This window comes from Symphodus melops, assembly GCF_947650265.1.
Source record: "Symphodus melops genome assembly, chromosome: 18".
NCBI lineage: Eukaryota > Metazoa > Chordata > Actinopteri > Labriformes > Labridae > Symphodus > Symphodus melops.
Window position 1 is genome coordinate 11,891,194 of NC_136708.1, and position 24,955 is coordinate 11,916,148.

General features: G+C 41.4%; 1 protein-coding gene across 1 annotated transcript in view; it reads right to left on the reverse strand.

Annotated features, from left to right (window-relative positions):
• Positions 1 to 22,919: 22,919 nt before the first annotated feature.
• Positions 22,920 to 24,955, reverse strand: part of LOC306839827 (cytoplasmic dynein 1 intermediate chain 1-like) — a 28,516-nt gene continuing 26,480 nt past the window's right edge. Inside the window, exon 11 of the mRNA XM_079368740.1 lies at positions 22,920 to 23,709. Within this exon, the coding sequence (XP_079224866.1) occupies positions 23,599 to 23,709 (111 nt within the window). The 3' untranslated portion in view covers positions 22,920 to 23,598. The remainder of the gene's footprint in view (positions 23,710 to 24,955) is intronic.

Genomic DNA, 24,955 nt, shown 5'->3' on the forward strand with positions numbered 1-24,955 from the left:
TTAAGAAACTGGCTTCCCTGAGTTAAAGAGCTGATGATAAGAAATTGCAAGTGAGGATGTGTAATCAAGCATGAGACGGACTAGACTCAATGGACTGGATCTCGAAGCTTGTAGCATGTTATCATTGACAAGGGGCCAGTCACTATAATGATTCTCCCTGTGTGCTTGTCTGTTGAGTTCTGCAGACCCAGGGCACACTGGAGGAATTATTTACAGTATATTCCATCTGAACCATTGTTGGTTCTGTAAACCACACAAAAATACATCTTTTTTTGTTGAACACTGATACCCATGTAGGTCCATGTCCACGTCCAACTCCTAGACCTGTCACAGCGACCTGGGCTTTGATTTAATACCTAAATATGACTTTGTTTTGGTGCTCTTTATTTTACCTATAGTTTCAAGATGGATGATGTGATCGCTAAGGAAATAATCCTTAGCAATGTGGGTGTGATGGTCTATTAGTTACTGTTAGGTATCAATTGTAATTGTATGTTCATTTTTATTCAGTTAACTGATCTTTTGGTTATGGAGGAATTGCATCTCACATTGGAATTCATAACTAAGTCTGTGAACCTGAGAATTGTTCTCCTGTCAGTGTGGGAGCTGCATAGAGTAAGTTTATCCCACACTTGCCCCTGAGAGCACACCTTTAGCCCTGAGGTCCATACCTCAGAGAGACGCGCTCTCCCTCCTCAAACTTCTCTGCCAAGGATCAAAAGAACCAGCCAAGACTAAATCAGGGCCAGAGAATCCTCTTTTCAGTCCCAAACCAATCCAACTCCCATTTATCTTGTAAAAAAAAAGGGCTATTCCAGTTGCTATGATCCATGGTTCACAACAACTTTGTCTCATCTCACATTCCCTCGCTTCCTTTGCGTCTGCCTGTCGGCAAAACCAGCACGATCATAATTTCGAACCCTGGCCTGAGACACCACCTGATTATTATTTCTAGGCAATGGGATACTTTAATAGCTCTCTCCACTCCCCTTGATTGGAGATTCAGGAGATAATAGCCCCAATATTCAGAGGAGAGACCTGGAGGTGGTGTAGGGGGGGGGATTTGGTGTTCCCCTGTTCTCCTAGCCTAGGAAGTCTGGAACCATCATAGAGATGCAATGGAAAGACCCAGAAAGGGGGTAGATTTACAAATCAAAGGTTAAACATCTTACTTGGATGAAAGCATAAAGGAGGGAGAGTTCCTTTACATTGGTTGTCTCACTCAATCATACCAGCACATGTCTGGATTTTTGAATGTCACACTACTTAGACATGAAACGAGGGCAAAGTGTCTGTACACATAGAGTAACTTCAGAATGACACATGATGCTTCCAAAGGTCGTTGCATTGATAAAACAGCTCAATTCTCTCTCTCTCTCTCTCTCTCTCTCTCTCTCTCTCTCTCTCTCTCTCTCTCTCTCTCTCTCTCTCTCCCTCTCTCTGTCAGAGATGTTGGTTTAGCAGACATTGAGAAGAGCCCTTCACTGGAGGAAGGTGCCCTGACCTAACACTTGGCCAACATCCAAACACAGGTACATAATATGAAGACTTGTTGATGGGTTTGGTTTCCTCTTCCACACTGGCAGCTCCTTTTTCATCTTTGAACATTCTCCGGGGCGAGATGTCACAGCGTTGATAACAAAGATTTATAATTAAGGATAACGATATCTCCTGTTCACAAGTAATTTATCCGCCAACCCAAAGCATCTGTTGATTTGTGATTCTGGCATAAATTGCACAATAAATGAGTTGAGCCTTTTTTTTTTTTAACTCAATGTGAAAGACAGAAATTCGTCAGCGCTTGTCCACCCTGCTCATATTCAAAAGTTAATACCAAGTTTCAGACCAAGTTGTGCTCATGTAACTTCCCATCACAGACTTGGATTTCAAGAGACCTTCTTGGGAGAAAACACCACTAGACCTTTTCCTGACTCGTGGTTGATCTCGTAAAAAAAAAAAAAAAATCGTACAAAGCTCACAAATCCAGAGAAACAGAACCATTCTCAAAGGACCTGACGAAGCTTAAACATGCATCAAGTTTCAAATAATAGACGCATGGAGATTTTGCAGGAGCTAACAAGGGTAATTTGTTTTCATGAGAGAGGAAGAAAGGAGGCAAGGACAGCAACAAAAGATGAGCTGAGGACTGTTTTCGCTCACAGGCTTTTTGGTCAGTGATGTGTTGCATGGTGGGTTCCAGCGTTACAGTTAAAGCTTGGCCAGGCCATGTTGGAGCAGGCGGGGGCTAAAGGGGAGAATGCAAAGGGGCCCAGCACTACACAGACGCCAGTCCCACCACAATGAGCCACTTTAGGCCCTTGTGGTTTGGACTCGGGGCTGGCCGCCAGCTTGCTGGAGCTCTCTCTCATCTCCTGCTACTTCTCTCTATTTCCTTTTTTTGATCTACATCTCGCTCTCTCTTACTTCTCTACTTGTTTGGCAGTTGGCCTTTTCTCTTTGAATCCTGTTGACTTGTTCCCTCCTTCTTGCTCAAACATCCAGATATATTTTGTCCCTAAGTTTCAGCAGTTGTCAGGAAGCCAAGAATGATAAGATTGGAGAGGGTTGTGTTTAAAAGAGACATTAGGGCAAAAACCCTTGGGATGACTCGTATTGCGGGTGGAGCTCACTCTGACAGGTGGACTTGTTCTAGAGACTCCCATCCCCCTAATACACACACACACTCACATGCAAACACACGCTACGTAGAGCACTCCACCCCCTCCTCCCCAGGGTGGAAAGGCGAGAGCTGGGCAGACCAGACAAGGCAACAGGTACCTTAGGTTGGGGGGAGTGTGGCTGATGCTGAAGACTCACACTATTAAGCATTTCTCATGCTGCAATAACAAACTGGTCACTTAAGTCATATTGGACAAATGTTATTACTCACTCTGTGTTGAGACCAACCACATGACAGGCATGATGGGAAAGTCTTCTCTTACTCCTTTTTGACTTTTAATGTTATTTTTTTTTTTTTTTTTTTTTTACTTTGTTTGGATAGAAAAGTGAATAGAGAGAGAGAGAGAGAGAGAGAGAGAGAGAGAGAGAGAGAGTAGGGAAAGACATGCAGGGAAGAGGCCACAGGCCAGAGGACTACAACCTTGCAATATGGGTCGCAACCAAACCCCTACGCCATCTTTGCTACCCTTTGACTTTTTATTAAACTTTATATCAGTAGACGAAAAAATATATAGTATATGATAGCAATGTAAAACATTGAAAATAACTCTTATAGGTATAGACGCAATTCTAGCTCATTTTGAGAAATCACCCTATATACTATCACTGAATGAGTAACAGAGCGCTAGCTGCATGCAATGATCCACAGTTAATTTCAAAATGTAAAGAAGCTTCATATCTTCCTTATATTAAACAACAACACAAAATACTCTCAGTTGTTTTCAAATGTTATGTTCCACTTCTGCCCTGTTATCTTTCTTGTCTCGTTATGTGTGCATCAGTTAGGCAGCGACAGCTCCCTCTCCATCTTCCAGGTAGCAGAGTTGGCCTACAGGTTCACCCTTGGCTTAGTGGCACAGGGTAAGAGTCACACCCCATTGGCTCCTTGCATACCTACACCCCAAGCCACCCACCCACCCATCTACCTGCTTGCGCGCCTACCTGCCCCCCGCCCTCTTCTGTCCTCCAAAGAAAAGGGTGAGAGAGAGAGGACAATGGCCCCTCTATTGCCCTTTGCTTTGCTTACAAGAACAAAGATTGTTCCCCTGCTTAAAGAGAAGTGCTCCCTCCCTTTTTTTTTCTCGCTCAATCTCTCCCTCTCTATCTCTTTCCTGTTCTTCATCATCCCTCTGTCTCCTCTCTGCATGCCATGGGAAAACCCTTGTGTGTGGATTCTTTTGTACCTGTGTGAGTGATCAGAAGAGGGAGGATGAGGGTGGGGGCCGACGGGTGGTGCTCAGGCCTTGTGTTTGGCTTCAGACTCCCTACTGTTTTCCTTCGCTGCCACCGCCTCCTCCTCCTCCCTTCCTTCATTCCGCCCTCCTCCTCCTCCCTTCCCAAGAGAGACAGCTTAATAAGGAGGTATGGGTCCACCATCCCTTCTTCTCTCTTTGACTCTCTCTAATTAAGTCTGTCGCCTTGGGTCGGTTCTTTTTGTTTGTGTCCGTCTGACAGGCTGAAGATACCGGGACTCAAAACACTTCAACGTCTTTTTTACTATTACCCCGACAAACCTACTTCCCCTTCCTCCTCCGCCCTTTTCCTCCTCTTCCTGTTTTGCCTTCTTTGGCATTCATTTCGCAGATACTTGTCTTTAAAATGCATGTGACGATATGTGCCATTTCAAAAACAAAAAAATACCTTTGAGATATGTGGCAAAGCAATTGTTACCAGTTTAATATTGGAGGCCCTTTTCTCATTATTTGTTATATTTTAACAACAGAAGATCCATAACCTACAAACTACATTATAGGCGCAAACTTGTTGAATTGGATCGGGATATGATTACTTCAGTTAATTACGTTTGTGCAACACATTTGAACTTAAAATGTTGACTTACTACTCCTGAAGAGAAGTCGTTTGTTTCTTTGAGAAAGGTAGACAATCTGTTTGAGTGTAAGATAAGAGATCGAATGGGATACGTTGTTTGTGACACCTAAAGAGAAATACATTGTAATTAGTGGTTCTTGTCTTGACACCACCATCTTCTTTTTATGTTCCGACAACCTTCTTCAATGGTTTTTAATTGGCTAAAGAAAAATATGATGAAATATGAACAAGGAAGGAATACAGATGCTGTGCGGTTGCACATATTAAGACAACAACAACTTAATATGTGCAACTGAACAAAACAAACAAAATAAATCTCTATTATCTGAATCAAAGGGTCTTCTTATTCTCTAAAGTTGTGGGTGCTATAGCATTGCCCCCCCCCCCCCCCAATGATCTTACCAAGGTCAGCGTGCATGAGTAAAAATCAACCCCCATGTTTTAAAAAGGAGTGGTTTATCCTAACTCCTGTATATTAATGAAGCCGCTACTGTAGCTTATTTGAGCTAATAGAGTTAAGACACTTATATGTACTCTCCATCTTTCTTTTCAGCCTGTAGAGATGGACATGGTGGTTGCCATGGTTATGTTTAAAGCAATGTACCAAATACACCTGCGATAAATTGAAATTGAACATCAATCGCAAAAATTCTCATTTAAAAACAGACTTAGAGAGAAAATTTAAAAAGATAGCTGAGATTGAGGGAGAAGAAAGGAGACAAGAGTAGTGGGGACAATAAAAGAGACGAGAGAGGAGAAGAAAAGTGTAGGGTGGACAGAGGGCGGTGTGAGTTCACCTCTCTGTTGACCTGTCTCTTTTGAAGTGATTACTGGCTGGCCGGGGACTTTAAGAGCAGGACAATGGACGTCACAAGCAAGGCAACATACCTTTAAGGCTGTGTCACGATGTGATGATGCCCCTCTTCAGGACTTACACACTCACACAAACATACACAGACACTGAGCAGTCGCACAAGTATGTGGGTGTGTGCGCATGGACAGGCAGGCGACTTCTTGGGCAGGCAGGTACGCACATACCAGGGCACGACTAATGACTACCTGCCCTGTCTACAGAAACTGGGGTTAGGGTGTCTGTGTCTTTATTGTTGGGGTCAGATTGAAGAAGAATTGAAAAGAGGCCCCCTGGAATGGTGGCAGGGCCTTTAAAATAAAATTTAAAAAAATCCCATGTTTTTGATTGACAGCTCCGGGCTCCCGAGAGGAAACTTGAATGCTTGAATTTCTGTGGGAAACACAAAGGACGTCAGAAGTGGAATGGCTTCACAGACACAGAGACAGACAGGTCTGGCTCCAGGTAGCTGGCCAGACAGGTATCCCGACTGCCCGACTGTAGTTATGTAATACAGGTTGAAAGTGCCTTCACTGAAAGCCTCTAAGAAGTCTCCTGAGAAAAGAATCTAACAGATCTAGCAGGACAGATTTGGCGCAATTGCTTCTGATTCTGATATAAAACTGCCCAAATAGAAAAAGAGCATATTTAATCATTCTTTGCCTTAATTTGATAACTTTACGGAAACAAATCAGGTACTTACTTACTTTCTCGTACTGTGTGTATGCAAGTCTTTTTGTGTTAAAAGGAAGATTTTGGTTATGAGATCCCTTACCAGAACTCAAATTGAGTATATGATTATGTGTGTGTATATCAGGACCACACACACACACACAAAGTTATAGTAGATCATTAACAGTGTTTATTTATTTGAGTAAATCTTTGAGTGTGTTTTGTGTGTGTGTGTGTGTGTGTGTGTGTGTGTGTGTGTGTGTGTGTGTGTGTGTGTGTGTGTGTGTGTGTGTGTGTGTGTGTGTGTGTGTGTGTGTGTGTGTGTGTGTGTGTGTGTGTGTGTGTGTGTGTGTGTGCGTGTGTGCGTGTGTGCGTGCGTGAATGTGTGCTTCTTGCCTTGGTTCTGGGTAGGGGGCCAAGTTTCATTGTGCTCTGTTGTGATTATTTTGTTTATTTTTAACCTGCTCTGGGCTGTAATTGAGGTCTGCGTAAACTTTTGGTCGGTTTGTTTTATACTCTGCCTTTTTTTTTTTCCTATTCTGGGAAGCAGTTCCCTCTCTTCCTCCTTTTTTTTTTTTATACCCCGTCTTCCTCTCTCTTGTTGCTACTCTGATGTCCCCACACTCCACATCAATAGATTTCATTAGAGCCTGGGGGATCCTGCACGGTCGGACGCATGCAGCGGGAAGCCGCACATCATGTGGAGTGTGTGGAAGTAGCATACTGTATGTATATCCTTGTATGTGTGTGTGTGAGTAGGGGTACCACAGCAGTCTTTTTTCTAATCATTTCGTCGTTTTCTAATGATAGGTCTTATACCACAGCTACTGGGTGTGGTGCCCAAAAGAGCCATAAAGCTCACAGTAAGTCACTGGGTTAGAGAGCTCACAGACCCATGCATGTACATGCACAGACAGAATTTCTTTCAATGCTTCAGTTTTTTAGGATTGATTTGATGAGCTGTTGTGTGAACACAGCGGGAAAAGTCTTCATTAGTGAGCAGGTGGGGGTGATGACATTTATATCACGCATCCCATTGGCACAAAGCAAAAAAAAAAAAAACTGCAGACTTTGGTGTGTAGAAGTATCTGGATTTTGTGCATAACTGGGCCCATGCTTTTGCAGCTGGAGTCGCAGTCCAGTGGCTCTGATCTGCACTTATCATGTTTACAAAGTATCTCTGAATTCAACTTTAAAAGTATCTCTGAATTCAACTTTAATTGCCTTTTAAAACTTTAGGACCTAGTCATATTAAAAAGGTTTATACTCGGAGTTTGATGTACCTCCAAAAGAAAATCGACTGATTTATAGACATATAGGATTTTTCTGGTGTGCATCGGTGAAAAAGGCTGGAGACAGATGTAATCATTGACCTTCTTTATTGCTGTAGTAAAAGCATATAACAGGATTAGCCTTCCTCGAATAATGCATCTGTAAAATGTCAATCAGGTATTTGAATAAAAAGTAATGACATTATTTAGCGTAAGTGGTTTAAACAGCGGAATGCAACACGAGTAAGTATGCCAGTTTATGCTGTGTGCTTGTCAACTCACAGAACATAGTCAGGTGTAGCATGGATATTGATCCTATGTATTGATATATAAAACAGCTGTTCATAGAGGCTAGGACAGGATAGAGCTTTATTATCATTGTAACAGGTACAGGTATAAGTACAACAAAATGTCACAGTGCTGGGAGTGCACTGATCCACTGAGTGCGCCAACACTAGTTTCTTCCTTAACATCTCGAAGCGTCCACCTTCTTTGAGAGACAGAGGAGAAAATATCTGTTCCTCGAGGCCAGGTTAAAATTCCAGTCTCATCCTGCCTCTATGTTTCCAGGTGAGTGACTTTGTAAGAGGAAGGACCAGAGAGACACAGTACTGCTGCAAAGATTCTCACTGGTGGGATGTGGAGGTCTGTAGCCAAGAGGTAACAAGTGGAACAGATTTGAGTCTGATCAACTATGAGTACATTTAGGAGCTATATGTTCTTCTTCAGGAGTTATTTATTTGTTTATTTTTTCAAAACATGAAATGAGGACTTGGTTCACATCACATTCGAGACATCAATACAGGATTGTGAGTTACATCTGTAACTTCATTTTACAAACTTTATGTAGCTAAGACACAGATGAGGGCAGTATGTGTGTATATTCACATTTATTTGAATTCTGCGTGTCTAAAACATTGGACAGAGTGAGCGCAAGAGTTTCTTTAATCAAGTGAGTGTGTAATTATATTCCTCAGTGTTAACATTTTCCCCATAAAAGCCCAACATGAAGCCTCTCTCTCTCTCTCTCTCTCTCTCTCTCTCTCTCTCTCTCTCTCTCACTCTTTTTCCCTCTCTCTCCCTCTTCTCATCCTCCTTCAAGGTGCACAGGGCTGCAGAGATGCTGTACAGTACACAGAAAGTATATACAGTCCTCTTCGTACAGCATACATCTCTTAACTATGTTTACCTGTGATCTGAGTGCCGCCTCCTGACAGTCAAGCAGACAGACACGGAGCTGTTTGGAGGCCAGAAGTCGACGTTTGTTGACGGAGCGTGTAAAGATCACACATGAAAGAGAAAATGTGCATACTGTACATGCTCACAGGAGTGTGTGTGCCCGTGACAGACAGAACAGTATACAGGTGCATAGACACACACACAAACAGACAGACACACACATGCAGGGAGGAGAGGAAGATTGACAGAGGCTGCTACCTGAAACTCCTCCCCCGCCCCACCAGTCTCTTACCTGCTGCCCTCCCATCGTAGGTTTTGATCACTGAGCTGTCACAGTCTCCCCCCACACATACACACAGTCTACCAGGGCCTGCAGCTTCGGCCTCAGCAAATGAAAGAAGGTCTTTCACTCAACCCTCTTTTGATGCTGATCACTAAAGCAAAGTATTCTGCAGAATACACAAGTCATTATGGGTTTAGCTCCACTCAGGCACATTCAATTGACCTTATTCGTTCTGGGAATATGTTGAAGAAATGTTTTAGTTGGTACATTAACTACTTGATTCTAGCTTTCTATTTTGGATCCAGATTTGATCTGTAACAGAGTCAAAAATTCGAAAGGAAGATAAAGTAACTGCACGAAAGCAGATTTACCGAAAGTGTTCTGGGTGTGAAAAGCAGTGGTTTGCCTTTTTTTGATACATCTCGTATGGATTCAGAAGCAGAACCATAACAGATGCATCGAGAGGAGGGAATAAATGTAGAGGAGAGGAGTGTGGACGGATGGATTTTTCCTCTTTTCCTCCATGAGCCGTCGTGACAGCTCCTTTCATCCTGGCTGAGGCCCCGGTGTTAGTGCTGGCACCGCACTCTGCCTGACACTTTATCTTACACACGTTCGCACGCACGCACACACGCACACACGCACACACACTCACACACAGAAGTCGAACCCTTCTGAACCCTGTTTTAGTCAGGCCCCAGCCATAGCGCATGAAATCTGTTTATATCATTTGGTAGCTGTGAAAGTGTCGGTTTGGACCACAGTGTCAGCCTCATAAAACAAAAGACAGAACCAGAGCATAAACAAGAGAATTGGAGAGTAATGCTGTTATTGGGTACCTAAATAATCCTTTACAAAAAAAATTTCTGTTTTACTCCTCCTCTCCTTATTTCTTCTTATCCCTCATGAATATGCCTCTCCTCACTTCTCTGTTTCCATCTCTCAGCATCATTAAGCTGTGGTGCAGGTTCCAAATGTCTCATAATTGTTTGGGTAAGAATAGCATGCTGTTAAGGCTTATCTGGCTGGATGCTTATCTTAGCATTTTAGGACTAATGTTATAGAAAAAAGGTATTGGGTCACTGCTAAGAGGAAGAGTGAATGTACTGTAACTTAGGGGCAGTTGTGAAGGTTGCACAGTTTGCATGGTTGGTTTAAGTCTTTGTAAGGGGTTTCTAATTCAGGCTTGATGGGAGTTAAAGTAACATAATCAGAAAATCTAACACACACACACAGACCTGCAGATGACGCACGTATGGTGCTAAGTCCAAATAATTGTTATTTATGGATAGCGGCTAATGTTTTCAGTGGGTGCTAATCTCTTGAATGGCCATAAGTGAGTGGCTGGCGCAACTTTTCAAGTTGAGAGGGGATCCTGAAACTATTCTCAGCTTTTTCTGCAGCACACACACACACACACACACACACACACACACACACACACATGCACACACACATACAACCAGGAGCTGCGATGCGTGCATAAGGTGCTGATGTCCCAGGTTTCTTAGGATCACCTTGCCTTGTAATTACTTGGGAATCATAAGAGAGCCGCCGATGCTGTCACTCCATAATCACAACCCTCAACCTCTCTGCCTCCACCTCGACCTTCCCTTGCTTCTCTCCTTTTGACTCCCTCTCTGTCTGTTTCTGTCTCACCGTCCTCTCATTTGCTTTTTTGACTGATCCCTTGGATTCCCTACTTTCCGTCCTGCAATGTTTTTAGTTGGTTTTCCACATTTAAGCAGCCGTGTGGGACGGGGAATCTCACTAAAGAGCCTTCACATTGTCCCTCCTTTCATCTCATGTTGTCACATCTAATTGTCAGCTCATCTCTCTGAACAATCTCGTTGTTTACTCCTCTTGAGTAAACAACATCTCCATCTTCTCCATCTCCAGTCTCATTAGTATCCAATTGAAGCAGCCAAACGCTGCGAGGGCCTGGAGCCAATAGCCTCTTAATGCTCGCGCTATTAGCCAGCATGTAATCAACTTGGTTATTTCCATAAAACAAGTCATAAAGTGTTAAGCTGTGAGGTGTAGCAGCTTCAGAGCAGCAGCCCTCCTGCTATTCACAGTCTGTCATTGGGTCTGTAGCCTACTACACTCTGTGTTATTTAAAAAGCGGCTGCACACACCTTCAATGAAACTATTATGTCTCTCCAAGCTCTATAATGGTAACTCTTAAAATTTACTGACATTTAGTGAAAAGAAAAGCCCATGTTTTAGAATGGGGCTTGATGTTTTCCTGTAAAGCAAGAGGGTACAAGCATAATCCATCATTCATAACGAATCCAGTGAAGGCGGTGGAGACAAGGAGAGAAACAACAACAAACCGACCAGGCCTATTTAAGACAGAGTTGGTGCCATGGCAACCGATTGCTATCTAATTTTGATGTGACTCCCTTTTGCATGTAGCCACAGTAACCACTGGCAACCGTAGGAAGAGCGAGACAATACAGGTGAAAACGAGAGAGGGGAGGTCAAACGACAAGAGAGACGATACTGACAAAAAAAGACAGAAATCGGAGGAAGAAGTCAGAAAAAGCACGTTTCAAAAAAAACTCTTCAAATGGTGTAAACATTTCTCAGAATCCACTCGGAATGCCGTCATGTTTGCCGACTAGACACAGTTAACCATTTTGTCTTCCCACAAATTTGCCGCAGGAGCAAACCTCTTATAGTTAAAAAGCCGTGCCGACCTGAAAGGCACAGAAACCAGTCTGAACTCGCTGCAGCCTCTCTGCCCTCCCCTTACAAGTACAGGTTTGGAGAACGGTGTGGAGAGAAGTGAGAGGTTAGAGAAAGAAAAAAAAAAAAAGGAGTCAGAGTCCCCGCAGGGTCTTTGTGATGAAGACAAACAGCTGACAGACTCAAATGTGTCAGCTGGAGTCTCTTCTTCTGTCCTCCTCTTTTATTTGTTTTGCAGCTGGTTGCTGAGGCAGCGTCAATATTGAGTTGCATCACTTTCAGCAATCGCAAACGAAGTGGGATAGTAAAATAATATTGATTATATTGTAATGCTTTTTACTTTACAGATTTTGTGTTATTTGAAAAAAAACAATTACATTGCCCTCAGTTGTGCTAAAAACAAAACAATTAAAATGTGAATTAAAAAAGACACAGTTTAGATTAAAATCAAAATGACTTGCTGCAGCTATCAAGAGGGTATCGTGTCTTCTTAGACTCACTTTTTTTTGTCTTTGTCTTCCCCCAGAGTGTCTCTCAGGTGATCCTCACCAACCATCTGGAGTGAAGACTCTTTCAAAGGGGTGACAGGAGAGATCATCACGTGTCGAGGGTCTGCAGTGCACCCTGTACATCATCAGAGAGCTGAGTTTCTTTCAGACTTTACAAGGTGAGAAACTTATTTTGGGGTTCGATGTGCCTGGATAGGTCAAACTCAGATCAGTTCACTGTTGTCATCGCTTTTCTTAAAATTCACAAATGTATCTTTTGAGTGTTTCTATATAAGATTCAAAAGAGGGGATCATCTCCTGAGATGCAAGCCGCACAAAAACAGAAACACGAACATGTATTTAGAATAAATAAATGTAAAATATGAAAAACATCACAGAAATAAAAGTCAAACAAATAAAAAGATCATTATAAGTGTGCTGTGGGTGTATTAATAGTGCATTTATAAACATTGCAATACTATAATAAAACTTCTATTTCCTCCAACGTAGTACAATTTCTCGTTAAATACTCAAACATCAACAGCGTTAATCACCTGTACAAAGTGCGTCCACTGTGTAAAAAGCTGTATGACCCTGTCCTGTATTTATGTCGCTGGTGTTTTATGAAGAAATCTCCACGTTTCCTTTTAACGCTCTGTTACGTGCTGTTTTTCCTCATTTGACCACATGTAAATGATAAATCATTTAGCTTGTTTAGGTCACATGTCTGGATCAGAGTCTGTTTCAGTGTGTTTCATGACCGTCTTAAAACCTCTTACAGGAGCTTTAAGAGTATTAGGGACATTTTCAACAGTTTAATAAAGACATATTAGCTATCACAATGGTGTCATACTGAATATGCACACACAGTTTGAGCTCAGTATACACTGAAACAAGAGCAGAGTAATCAGTCAGCAAACTAAGATCCAACCAACTCAGCATGTGCTGCAGATAAAAAAAAATGTTCACAGTCCTCTCTGATTGTTTCTGCTCTGCAGCAAAATTGGCTCTGCGATTACTTCTGAATTCTTATTTACTTCTTCCATTTCCCAAAATCTGTATAGTGGAGATGAGAACTTTATTATTTATGTTGGATAATGCCTGCAAAGCAACCAATTGGTTAAATGTGAAAATGGAAGGATGTTGCTTATTAATGCCCGTCCAAGCAGTTGTGGTGGTAAGTTTTAAAGCACTCAAATCATGCTTCTGAAACAGCTGAAGAAATAACTCCTGAATAACTACAAAATTAAACTAAACTACAACACATCACTGAAAATATTAGACACTATTTTGACAATAGGACTTTTGGACAGCAAAACTACGTTTTGGCATAGTTACACTCACAGTAAGTCAGAAGCTGTGTTTTTATGTAACACTGACTTAAAGGGAGATCTGCTTATTTGCAGATGTGCAGTGTTCTGTGAGGGTGATGTTGTCTGCGAACTTTAAGAGTCTCACAGCAGGGTCTCCTGAGGTGCAGTCATTGGTGTAGATGGAGAAGAGCAGTGGGGAGAGAACACACCCCAGGGGGGCACCAGTGCTTATTGTCCGAGTGCTGGATGTGATGCTCCCCAGCCTCACCTCCTGCCTCCTGTCAGTCAGTTTCACAACAATCCATTAATTCTCGGGATCTAGATTTTTTTCTGTTAGCTCTACATATAACCTTACCCCACATCAGGTATCAATAAATCAACAATTCCATGTTGTCCTCTGTTCAAGCACAATTTATGCTAAAAGCTGTATTTAACCTTAATTGCCATAATTGATATTTTTCAATTGAACTGGGCTAAAATTACAGTCCACTGTGTGAACGTATAAGGGTCATATGATATTATGCCACCAACACATTGTAGAGCTAGTGTGAAAGATTAGAGGGTAAAGCAGAAATATTTTTGTATTGGTGTTTTTCATTGAATATTTCCTGTTCTTTTTTTATAAACATTATGAATCCTAAGATAAAGCTGATCATACTCAGTTTGAAGGTGCACAGCCGCTAGTTTTTATTTTAAGCCTCCTCTTGACAGAAGACTTAGCTCCGAATGACTGAGCGAGTCGCAGGCTAACATTAGCTTAACTGGCTTGACGAGGACATTAGCCTTCAGGGTGAAACAAAACATGTCTAATTAAATTACATAAATAAGTGCTAATGAAGCTGGCAGGGGAGAGTCTGCTCTGAATGTAAACACAATCAACCTTAAAAATGTCAACCTCATACCTGTGGTTGTTTTCATTTGCAAGTAAGATGATTAAACTTGTGTTATCAATTTCCACAGTTTTTTCTACGATGATGTAGCCCTCCTTTGACAGAACTGAGATGTACAAACTGCTGCTTTTTAACAACACTGGGCCTTTATAACTCATTAAATTGGACCAGGCTTGCCTGTGTGGTTCGGTCTGTGTCTGCTGGTGTGACCAGCTGTCAGTACAGACAAGTTCCATGTAAACATGTAGGTCATCTAACGAGGCTGTCAGAGAATGTGAAGCATCCTTTTGTCTCTCTTTACCTGTCTACCTGCTCATGTCTCACTCTTTGTCTAAAATGAACATGTTTCTGTACTTGTGTGTCTATGTGTGTGTGTGTGTGTGTGTGTGTGTGTGTGTCCATAAAAATGTTGTCTCCATTTAACTGTCTGTGAAAAAAACTGCACAATGCTCTTGCACATTTATTATCGTTACCGGCCCTTGCTCTCGATATACATTTGAGAGCAGACAAAGTGTGTTGAGAAAATATTAGCCGTGATGATGATGGAGGAGCAGGAGAAGGAGAAGGAGGGGAGGAGGAGACGAGCTGCAGCCTGCAAGCCCCAGACGGGCTGGCTCCGGAGGGGCTGCACCCAGGCACAGAGCTGCCTTTGTCAGGGTAATTATCCTTACGCTCACCCTTCGCTGGAGGACCTACTCATTGGTTTGGCGACTAACGCACTAGCGCCACCTTTCATCACTGGAGGAAAGTTTTCAGTGCTGAACTTTCTTGTTTGTGGTCATATTGTTTAAGCAAGTTTTCAAATTCAAGATATTACATGCATTTTGCGAATTCCAGCTCAAGTCTTTTTATTGCACCTAGGTATGAATGTTTTTTACACACACACACACACACACACACACACACACACACACACCCTCTATTGAATGCTGATCTTCCTGTGCATTACCCTGATTTTAAGACTTTTTGTCCCAGTCCCTGTGACGCTGCCTTTCTGTCCTACAGTGATAGAATCTCCCAGCTTTCAGCAGTTACCCTGGCCCCAGCCAGCCTGCACAAGGGACATGCAGACAACACTTGTTAGAGAGAGAGAGAGAGAGAGAGAGAGGGAGAGAGGGAGAGAGGGAGGGTGAGGAAGGCCAGGCACCTGCAAGCCAACTCTCTCTCTTTGTGTTTGTGTGTAGGAACCAAAAGATTATCCCAAAGGAGTTAAATGGAGCTTGTCAATAACAGGGACACCCGGCCTGGCTCTTTATTTGTTGTAGTTGTATCAAGGAGATGGCATCTGGCCAACAGGATTGAAATACAGCAAGGAACTCAATAGGTTAATGTTTTGTTGTTGAAGGCAAGCCGTTATATTTGTGAACAAGTATAGTTTTTCCCCTGCTCATCCTGGGTCTTTATGTTTTTCTGTGAGCTTTCCTTCTGAAGACGCCTCCCCTACCGACTGCTGAGGATACACAACATTTTTTTTATTTCAGCATGAAGGACCCACTGAGACCGAGTTCTCTTTTCCAGAGGTGCCCTTCAGCAATACAAGAATAAAAACAGTCCAAATATCAACATATAAACAGTAAACAATGATGGCATAGACAGTGAAACACATCATACTTGCAAACCATGCCAGTGTAAATGATTTCATATTTTAAAAGAGTTGCAATTTCTCTCTTGAGGTAGTTCAGGCACGAGATCTTGAATGGTGTATGAGCAAGAGAGGGCAGCTTGGCCGTTATTTGAAAAGTCATTCCGCATAACAGGTGCAGCAACACTTAAAGCTGTCTTCCCCCATTCAGTCCTGAACCTTGGTATGTTCAAAGTGATCCAGTTTTGAGATCTGGTGAAATGGCTTGAAAATTTTACAGACAAGTGGGAGAGGAGTGGAGTCATTTTGAGTCATGATAAGTCTGGCGTGTTGTGGATGTTGTCTCAACCTATTATAAGAAGATTTTTTTTTTTTTGGTATTGGTTTTCTAGCCGTTTCATCAATTGATGCTTAAATATCTTGTTTTTGAACAGAGTTGATGTGTCTAGAAAAAAGACAATGCATCTCTGAGACCTGAGGCCCTGGAGTGAACGTTTGGATGTAACAAGGTCCAGCACTCTATCGCTAATTTTCTTTACTTTGTTTTTGTTTTCTCTTTTGCAAGTTTACCACTTAGTGCAATATTATTAGCAACACATTGTCTCTCCTTCTGGCTGTCCTCTAAAGATTCCAAGATTTGTCTTTTTTACTGAACACCCTGTTCACAGCCCAGACTTACCTCAGTGATGAGGACAGGAAGATCAAACCGACTGTCCTCTGTTTTCTCAACTCCTGAGAAAAATATCTTTTTTTTTTTAATGCTCCCTAAACTTAACACAATAGTTAATGTCTTTCTGTGTTCCCTGTGATTTTTAGAGATTCTAAGCTCTAAACAAAAACAAAACATCACTGATGATGGAGTCAGAACAAGTATGGTGAATGAACCAAAAACAGTAAAGCTGTGGCCTAAAAAACCCTAAACAATGAGAGGAAAAACATTAAAAGCCTTTTTGAAAGGAAGGGGGAATTCAAACTTTTGAACAAACACTTGTTGTGTTATTGTGTTATTATTTAGTTATAGAGATACAATGCAGAAACCTTTATATGGTTCAAATAAATGTGCCCCCATAAGGCCTTTTTGTGATGGCTCAATTTCACAGTTCAAAGCTAATTGGACTTATCTTCTCCAGGGTTCAGTTTCCATGCCCAAAGCTGCTGCTGATCCCAGAACATGACTTCATTACATTGTTTTCATGTTTTCTTGGTGATACCTTAAGTCTAGACTAAGACAAACCTAACAGACATTACAGGGGGAAGAAGAAGCTAACTTTCATAGTCTAGCGCTTTAAACAAGGCTTGTGGACGCTGCCAGCACAAAAGCAGCTTTAAAATGTATATCTTTGCATAGAAATACAGCTTTTACACAAAAACTGTCATTAAAAGTCACTACAATGGCGTATTCCAATTTGTTGTGTTTTACCTGTCATCAATAGCTTAGCTTCCCAATCCTTTTTTCTTGGAGCCTAACCTATTTGTAATGACGAAAAGCCTGATAAGTTCTGAAAAGAACGAATCTAGAAACAAGTCATGTTTATGACTAGTAATCGTTGCACCACCATAGACTGTACAACCATATGGTGTATTTGCTGTGCATGTAATCAAACAGCTGAGTAAACGTGTTCTGTATGTGATTTTGTTCTTCTCCGCTCTTTTGTTACTATTAGAACTGTTGAACTACACGCACCAATAGAAAGTCAAATAGTCCCATAATAGTATCATTACGCAGACTGTGTTGTAGTCACCACTTCCCCCCAGACATGTTCTGGGGTGCTTATGAAAAAATGGCTTTATATGAATAAAATATGATTATGGCTGCCATTATTTGTAATATAATAATGCATTACTTAAAGAAAGAATTTTCCTTGTGAAATATTTCAATATAGCCTACACAGTGAGCCAAAGAGCTTGAGTTAAGGAGAAAGTATACATTTATTCTTTTGTAAAGTCCCAGTTTGAAAAAAGTGTGAAAAGTGTGAGAAGAGGTCTCCCTTTGCTCTTGCCTCAGACCTCCACAGACCTGCAGGAACAGTAGCAGAGCTAAATGTCTATAAGCCAAGCCGGCTCTGACCGCAGGCTCCACGGCGGTAGCTGCTAATTAGAGCACTGCTCACTGATTGGGGACTTATAAGCCTGCCAACAAGACCAAATTTCCTGATGTATTCTACATGCATCGCACAAATGAAGGCAAGCACACAACCATGTCTGTGCATACTTTATGCATGTTCACTCTGAAAGAATGCATAGAGTCACGTCTGTATTTAAGTAATAAAACTTAGAAAAGAGGCCAAGAGGAACACAATCTTGTGATGACTTAACTTTCTCTTCTACATGGAAACAGGATAAATCCAAAGCAGAGTTTTAATATTGGTTTTATTCCCGAAAGAAAACATTAATAATAGAGAAGCCCTTTCCTGCCAAGCTAAAGGGCTTTAGAGAATTTGCATAAAAGACTTAATATTTGCGTTGAGTCCTCGGAAATGTGTCAGCAGCACTCTCTTTTTGAAGAAGAGGAGCAGCACAACACGGAAAAATCATAAATCCTGCGTTCCTCGTCTATTTTTCACTTTTGCTTTCTCGCCACAGGACTGGCAGCTCGAGCCACAGACTCCGAGCTGAAACCAGCCTCATGATTTCTATTTCTTTTTCATTACTCTGACACGTTTATCATCCTCCCCTCACATATATTTATCAGCGGTTACAACATTCTGGCAATTAGTGTTTTACAGTCAGCACAGGAAATTGAATTATATGCTCAGTTTGCACAGCATTATTAAGCTTTGCATTAGGTAGATCTGTGAAGAACAGAGTGAAAGCCATTAATGCTGCCTGAGAGAAAGATGTAAGAAGCAAAGTTTGGCCCTATTAAATATGCACTCAGTTACAGGCTTAAGACTTTATTTCAAATGTTTTCTCTCTTAAATCTCTTAAATTAATTGACAGTTTAGTGGCCACATTAGTTAAGGTTTTAACTCTACATTTTTTTCAAGTTCTAACATTTACACTATTTCCAGAGAAGTCTATTGGCAAAGGTTAATCCTGAACTTTTTGATTAAAATTCCTATACAGACCTGATGACTCCTTTTTCTTAAACGTGACAAACAGAGCAACGGGGGGGGGGGGGGGGGGGGGGGGGGGACTTCCAGGGTAACTCATTATACAATATGTGATTCCACGGTAAAAATATGACGATCCAGCAAGTCTGCGATGATTTCTGTGATGCAAACAATTCTCATCACTGCTGTTCGACACGATACAGCTGTCCTGTTCTTTCACCTTCCCGCTGTTAACTTTTTCTTCAGCTAGTTAAGTTGGTTCCTGAAGCTTCACTCATTTCATAAGTGCTGCAATGAGGAGACATGGTGAATGAAATTAGCAGCAACATTTGTTAAGTGAGCTTTATTTCTGACATTAAAATATTGGTATTTACAACTAGCGACTTGATAATTGCTTCACATCAGCCAGGAAAACGATATATCGCTGAATCAGCATTTTGTCCCAACGCCAAAAGCAACATTAACCAGTTGTCGTGATGACTGTTAAAAAACAAATCCTTATGCTTTTGAATTGTCAAGATATTCAGCGTGTTTGTTAGATGTGCATGCCTATGGGTATCAGGATTTAGATCGAAATATTACAGTCAAGCTGATCTGAAACACCCAACAAAAAGGTCAGTGATGAAGAAAACGTCAAACTTGCAAATTCTAACGAGAAACGGTTTAAAAAATCTTTAAACAAAGATTTAAAAACGTTAAAAAACAACTGACTCATGCTGCTTAAAAACAAGTAGTTTGTAGTTTGACCTGTTGAAAAATGATCATGTTAACCCTAAAATAAAAATGTCAAAAGGAAATATTCAAGAAGTCTGAGGTAGGTGCTCTGATGAATTGCAGCATGACTGAAACATGTTTGCATGTTTTTTTTAATCTGAAGCCCTGATAAATTAAAGTGTTTTTTTTTTTAATTTATAGCCCTTGAAGTTCCTCAGACCTCTTCACTAGCTTCTAGGGATCCACACTGAAGGGCACCAGAGGGACATGTTGTCCTTCGACAAATTTGTCGAACATCTTTAACGCCTATACAGCACAATATTCATCTGCGTTTTGATTATGTTATAGGAAATGTTTATATTTTAAACATCATTACATACTCATCCTTTTCGTCTGCACTCAGTATTTTCCAATACATCCCCTTATAAATCCCCAGGAAGCTTCCATATGGTCCTCTCCTCAGTGCAGGTGGTCAGTCTCCTCCGGGTGCCAGTCTTCTACCTAACGCTGAGTTGATTAGGCTTGCTGAATAGCTCGTTTGGCTGTTACAAAAACCAAGAAGTCAGAGTAAATGGTGGAGAGGGCAGTTGATGGTAATGACCGAGCCATCAATGATTGAGTCCATTCACGGCTGAAGTGGCTGGAGTGGGGGCTCTGCAGTCACTCCCCTCACACACTTTCTGCCGGCACATGAGGCACAGTGTGCACTGCTCTCATTACCAGCCATTGTCTGGACCCTTTCAAACGGCTGTAAGAAGAGTTGCAGAGAGAGGAAAGGGAGAAAAAGAGAGAGATTAAATAATGGCCTCGTTGGTGGTATGGATTGGTTGATGGTGAAGTGAGAGGAACAGGCCCATACTTGTGTTTAGTGTATGAACGAGTCAGAGTTTCTGTAAGATGGTCGAGATCTAAGATGACGTGTTTTTAAAGAGGTAGCAAAGACCACTACGGCCTTTCTATCAAATGATTCGCAAGATTTCATTGGTTAGCTTGTAGCTACTTATTACACATCAACTCATTTGTTTGACCGATTCTAAACGTCTGTGAAGTATTTAGAATCAAACAGCTCTTGTACTTTCCTCCACAGGCAGGCCAACAGCCTGTGACCCTGTCAGACCTGACCAAGATCGGGCTACAGGTGGCAGCACGTGCCGCTAAGGCCATTTACAGCAGCCTGTTGGATTGTTTTCTGGAGGATTCTCAGAAGGTTAGCTTAGCATTTACCATGTCTCACTCACATCTGTTTCCAAAACATGAACATACACTTGTGTAGATTAGCTTCCATTAGGTTGTAAACATGCACATTTTATCCTCTCTACTGTTGAGACCTTGGCTGCCTGCCTCCTGCAGTGCTGGTTCTTTACTGAGTTTGAAGAAAAGGAAGTCAAAAATCAAAACCAAAGAGTAGCCATTCTTAAACCTGAGAAAGCTGCAGCCTAATTTTGGAAATGAAAAATGTTTTGTGGCCCTGAAAAACTTTTACAACACAATTTATTTCCAAATAATGTTATATTCAAAGGCAAAAAATGTTTCTGTTGATGGCAATATATGGTGCATTTTTTGTACAATAAAATATTTAAATTTAGTGCAAATAAAAAAAATGGCTCATAAATGCCTTCTTGTGGCGCACCTGCAGTACCTTTTGGGTCAACAATATGGACATCAATGCTACACTGAGGCATGAGAAAAGATGCTTCACTATTTGAACCCTTCTAGGACAACAGGGTTTATTTCATATTACCTGCTCCTGGTGCGTGTCCTTTCTCCTCTGCGATAGAAATGCAAAAAACCCAACTGGACCAAAAACTTCTTTGCATAATAGTTGTCAGACTGCAGCTCACACTCAGATCTTTGCATATGACGATTTTTCTCAGACTTGAGAATGTGCAGCTCAGTCATCAGGGCAGGCAGCATCCATTATGCTCGAACACCGATTTCCTCCCATCTTGGTTCAAACAAGCTAATTTTCCTCCTTCTGAAAAATGTTTTATTTATTTTATTTTTTTACCTTTTTTTAAGTTTAAAATGTTCATTGGGGGAAGAGAAGTGATGAACCTCTCAGAGCACATATTTTTCTTTCAATGGTCATGTGTTGCCCTTACACGTGTTTGCTGGATTGTCTATTTCTTTTACAGTAGGACATGAAGATCTGATAATTGCATTTTTTGTTGTTGCCATTGTTGAGCTGCTAATTACTTTTTTTGGTTGTGGCTGTTTATTGAGTTCATTACTTTTTTGTTGTTGTCGCCGTTTTTGAGTTGGCAGCAGCTCAGACGATCTGGCCTACATTCAACAAAGCAACAAGAGTGATGAGTGTTTTAACTGTTGCACTTTTGATTTTCGAGCATGCAGAATAAAAACGTTGAAAAAATTAGTGATTGTGCTCCTTTTTTCTTAATTTTTTCAAAATAAACAAATTTGTTGTTTGACCGTCTCCCTCTACCACTACTCTCGTCTCTCTCCCTTTCCCTCTCTTACTGTGCCTCTGGCTTCTCCCCATGTGTGTGTCTCTCTCTCTTTCTCTCTTCATCACTCCCAACCACAGAAAGCCTGCTGGCTTGGAGCCCACCCCCAAGTCTCGGATCAGCCTGCCGGCGCCCAACCCCGACCACATCGGAGGCTTCAGGTTGGCTGTGGCCACGTTCGCTGGCATTGAGAGCAAGTTTGGACTCCATCTCCCACGCTGTACTGAGGCGACAGCAGCAGCAGGAGAAGAGAGGGAGGTGGCCCCCTACAACATGAGCTCCCACTGAACCTCCATGGGTATAGAGTAAGTGAAAAGGAGGACTCACAAGTTTCAACCAAGTCATTGTTGTAGTTCACTTATCTGTAATTTTTCTTCTGAAAATGACCAACATATATATGTCACTCTTCATGCAACCCTCAGGTCCAGGCTGAGAACTCTTTGTAGGACTCTTGCAGTTGTTGCACACAAGTTGCAGAAGTTTAAACATTTAACTTCTGCAAATCCTGCTTGCTTTAGTAAGAACAAATCCAAAAAAGTAGATTTAGAACAGAGGCAGCTTTTTCCAGTGTCTTCCTTCTGCGGTTTTCTATAAAAGCACATCCGTCATATGGTTACAATGCTACATAAGACTGCTCCTTCATGCACATGAACACTAGACATATTTTCATACATGTATAGTTACTTTTTGTTTCCCTTTCAATTGTGTTTATTTGAACTGTATGTAACACATTGGATTTGTATGAAATGTATTCACAATGTGATTACAAACTGCTTACACATAGACACAGCTTAAACAGTGTTTAACATTTTTATTGTTGTAAGATTTTTGGTTTCAGGTGTATATGTTTGTAGCTGTGTAAATATCTCACAGACAGCTGATAACTTCTTGTCTTAGTGTGTCAGTTTTAGAGGAGTCGCTTTAAGTGTTTGTATACATGTGTACTGAGAGTAAAGAGAGACAGTTGATCAGCTCTGCTTTAATAGCAAACACAGCAGGTTTGACAGTGAGCACTCCGCAGAACAATATACCTCTTGATGATCCTCACAGTTCATGAATAATATACAGATGTTGCTCCAGTGTAGAATCAAAATACAAAGTGCCAATCCTGTTAAAGTTTCTGTATTCCCTCACAACCACACCATCCACACCTGAACACATCACAAAGCAACTCTCATGTTAATGCATCTGTAATATTTCAGGAATGTGTTGCATGCAGGCATCATGATACAGAGAAAAGAAGCACAACAAAAAGTGGACGTGACAGTTTGTAAACATGACTAGTCTATGGACCCTGCTTGATTTTCACAGTAGTGCAAAGCATTGTTACAGTACACATAACTTCATAAGGCTAAAAGACTGCCACTTGGTAAATACTGCAGGTTCACAGGTTGCAATCAACACATCACCTTAAGTCATTAAACAAATAAATAGGACGAATCTGTAAAGATCAACAGTTTACCGATGAAGAGACAGAGTGCATTTACAAGACAGTAAACGCAGAAATACGACCTGACAGTAACTGCACATAAAAGTGAGAAAACAGAAATAAAGTGAGGGAGAAGCTCATGCTACAGTGACACCAATAAAAGCACATCAGGCCTCCTGATTCTTTCTGCTTTGGTTTGGAGTCCCGCTCTACGAAGCCAGCTCCATAGGCCCCTCCTCCTCGCCATCTGCCCGGTTAGCACGGATCTCCATCAGGGTACGAGCAAATCGTCCCCAGTCGTCAGTGTGAGCCACGGACAGCTGTAGGAAACATGGAGGACATGGCTTTACATGCTGAGGGAGAAAACCTGTGTGCTATGAAGCTACCACACCTGTTGCTGGGCAACAAAGCGCCACTGATTCTCCCACAGCTTCTTCTGTTATAAAATCAAAGAATCATGTTATGGAAGATTTGCATGAAATAGAATGCACCATAATTAAGCACCTGCTTAACCTAAGGCCTGCATTTTTGTGATAGCAGGCTAATGTTAGCACACTTTGGCTAACTGGCTTCATGTAAATTGACACAGAATGAGCTGAGGGATCTAAAGATACTTACGTGACGTCCAAATTAGCAGTCAGTATGTTATGTTACTCCTCTTTTCTCTTGTCGTAGACTAAAACAGCTTTATACACTGTCTATGTAAACATAATGTAAACACCGCGCTGACAACAACACAACTGGTAGGACTCCAGCTTCTCACTCATCATAGACTCAGAGAGACATTTACGCAGGGCAAACCTGATTTCTGCTGTATGTATCTGTAATATGTCTGATATTGTGCCTTTATAGATGGCTAAAAAAAGTGTTGTGATACTGCAGATGTAAATTAGCTTAAGGCTAACTTGGCATTGCATAACATTGTTACATGTATATTTTATGGCCCCTTACAAAATCAAGTCAAAAATTGGAAGAAAAAGTCGAGGGTCTAATCTCATCATCTCCACTTGTCATCAAATGATAATAAGGTTTTTATCTCAAAACTTCTAACTAGCAGGATGCTGGTAGCCTGGAGGTTAGCGTGGACGGCATCATGTACAGAGGCTAAAGTCCAGACGGCCAGGGTTCAAATCTGACCTGTGTCGTCTTTCTCGTGTCATGCTGCACTCTCGTTCACTAGTTTCTACCTAAAAAGCCCCAAAATAATCCTTTGAAAAATGTGAACTTCCATAGAGATAATAATTTCATTACCTCGGCTAAGTTTTCATGTTGATTTAGTTTCCTTCCTTCTGAAAACAGTACCATAATGACACCATAAAGGGGACAGTGATGGGCAAAAATAACAATTACATAAGACATGTATGATGTTTACATCTCAGTTGAACTTGTAATGAAGAAAAAAAAGAACAAAGTGTGTCTGAATAAAAGTCATTATTATCCATCAGATACGATATTTCAGTCTCTCTACAGCCCTAAAGGAGCTAAAAATGAGCTGCAGCGATCGTAAAGAGTTAATACAGGAAGTCAAACAGAACTGTTCCTCTTTAAGCGTCTGCCTCCAGTTGA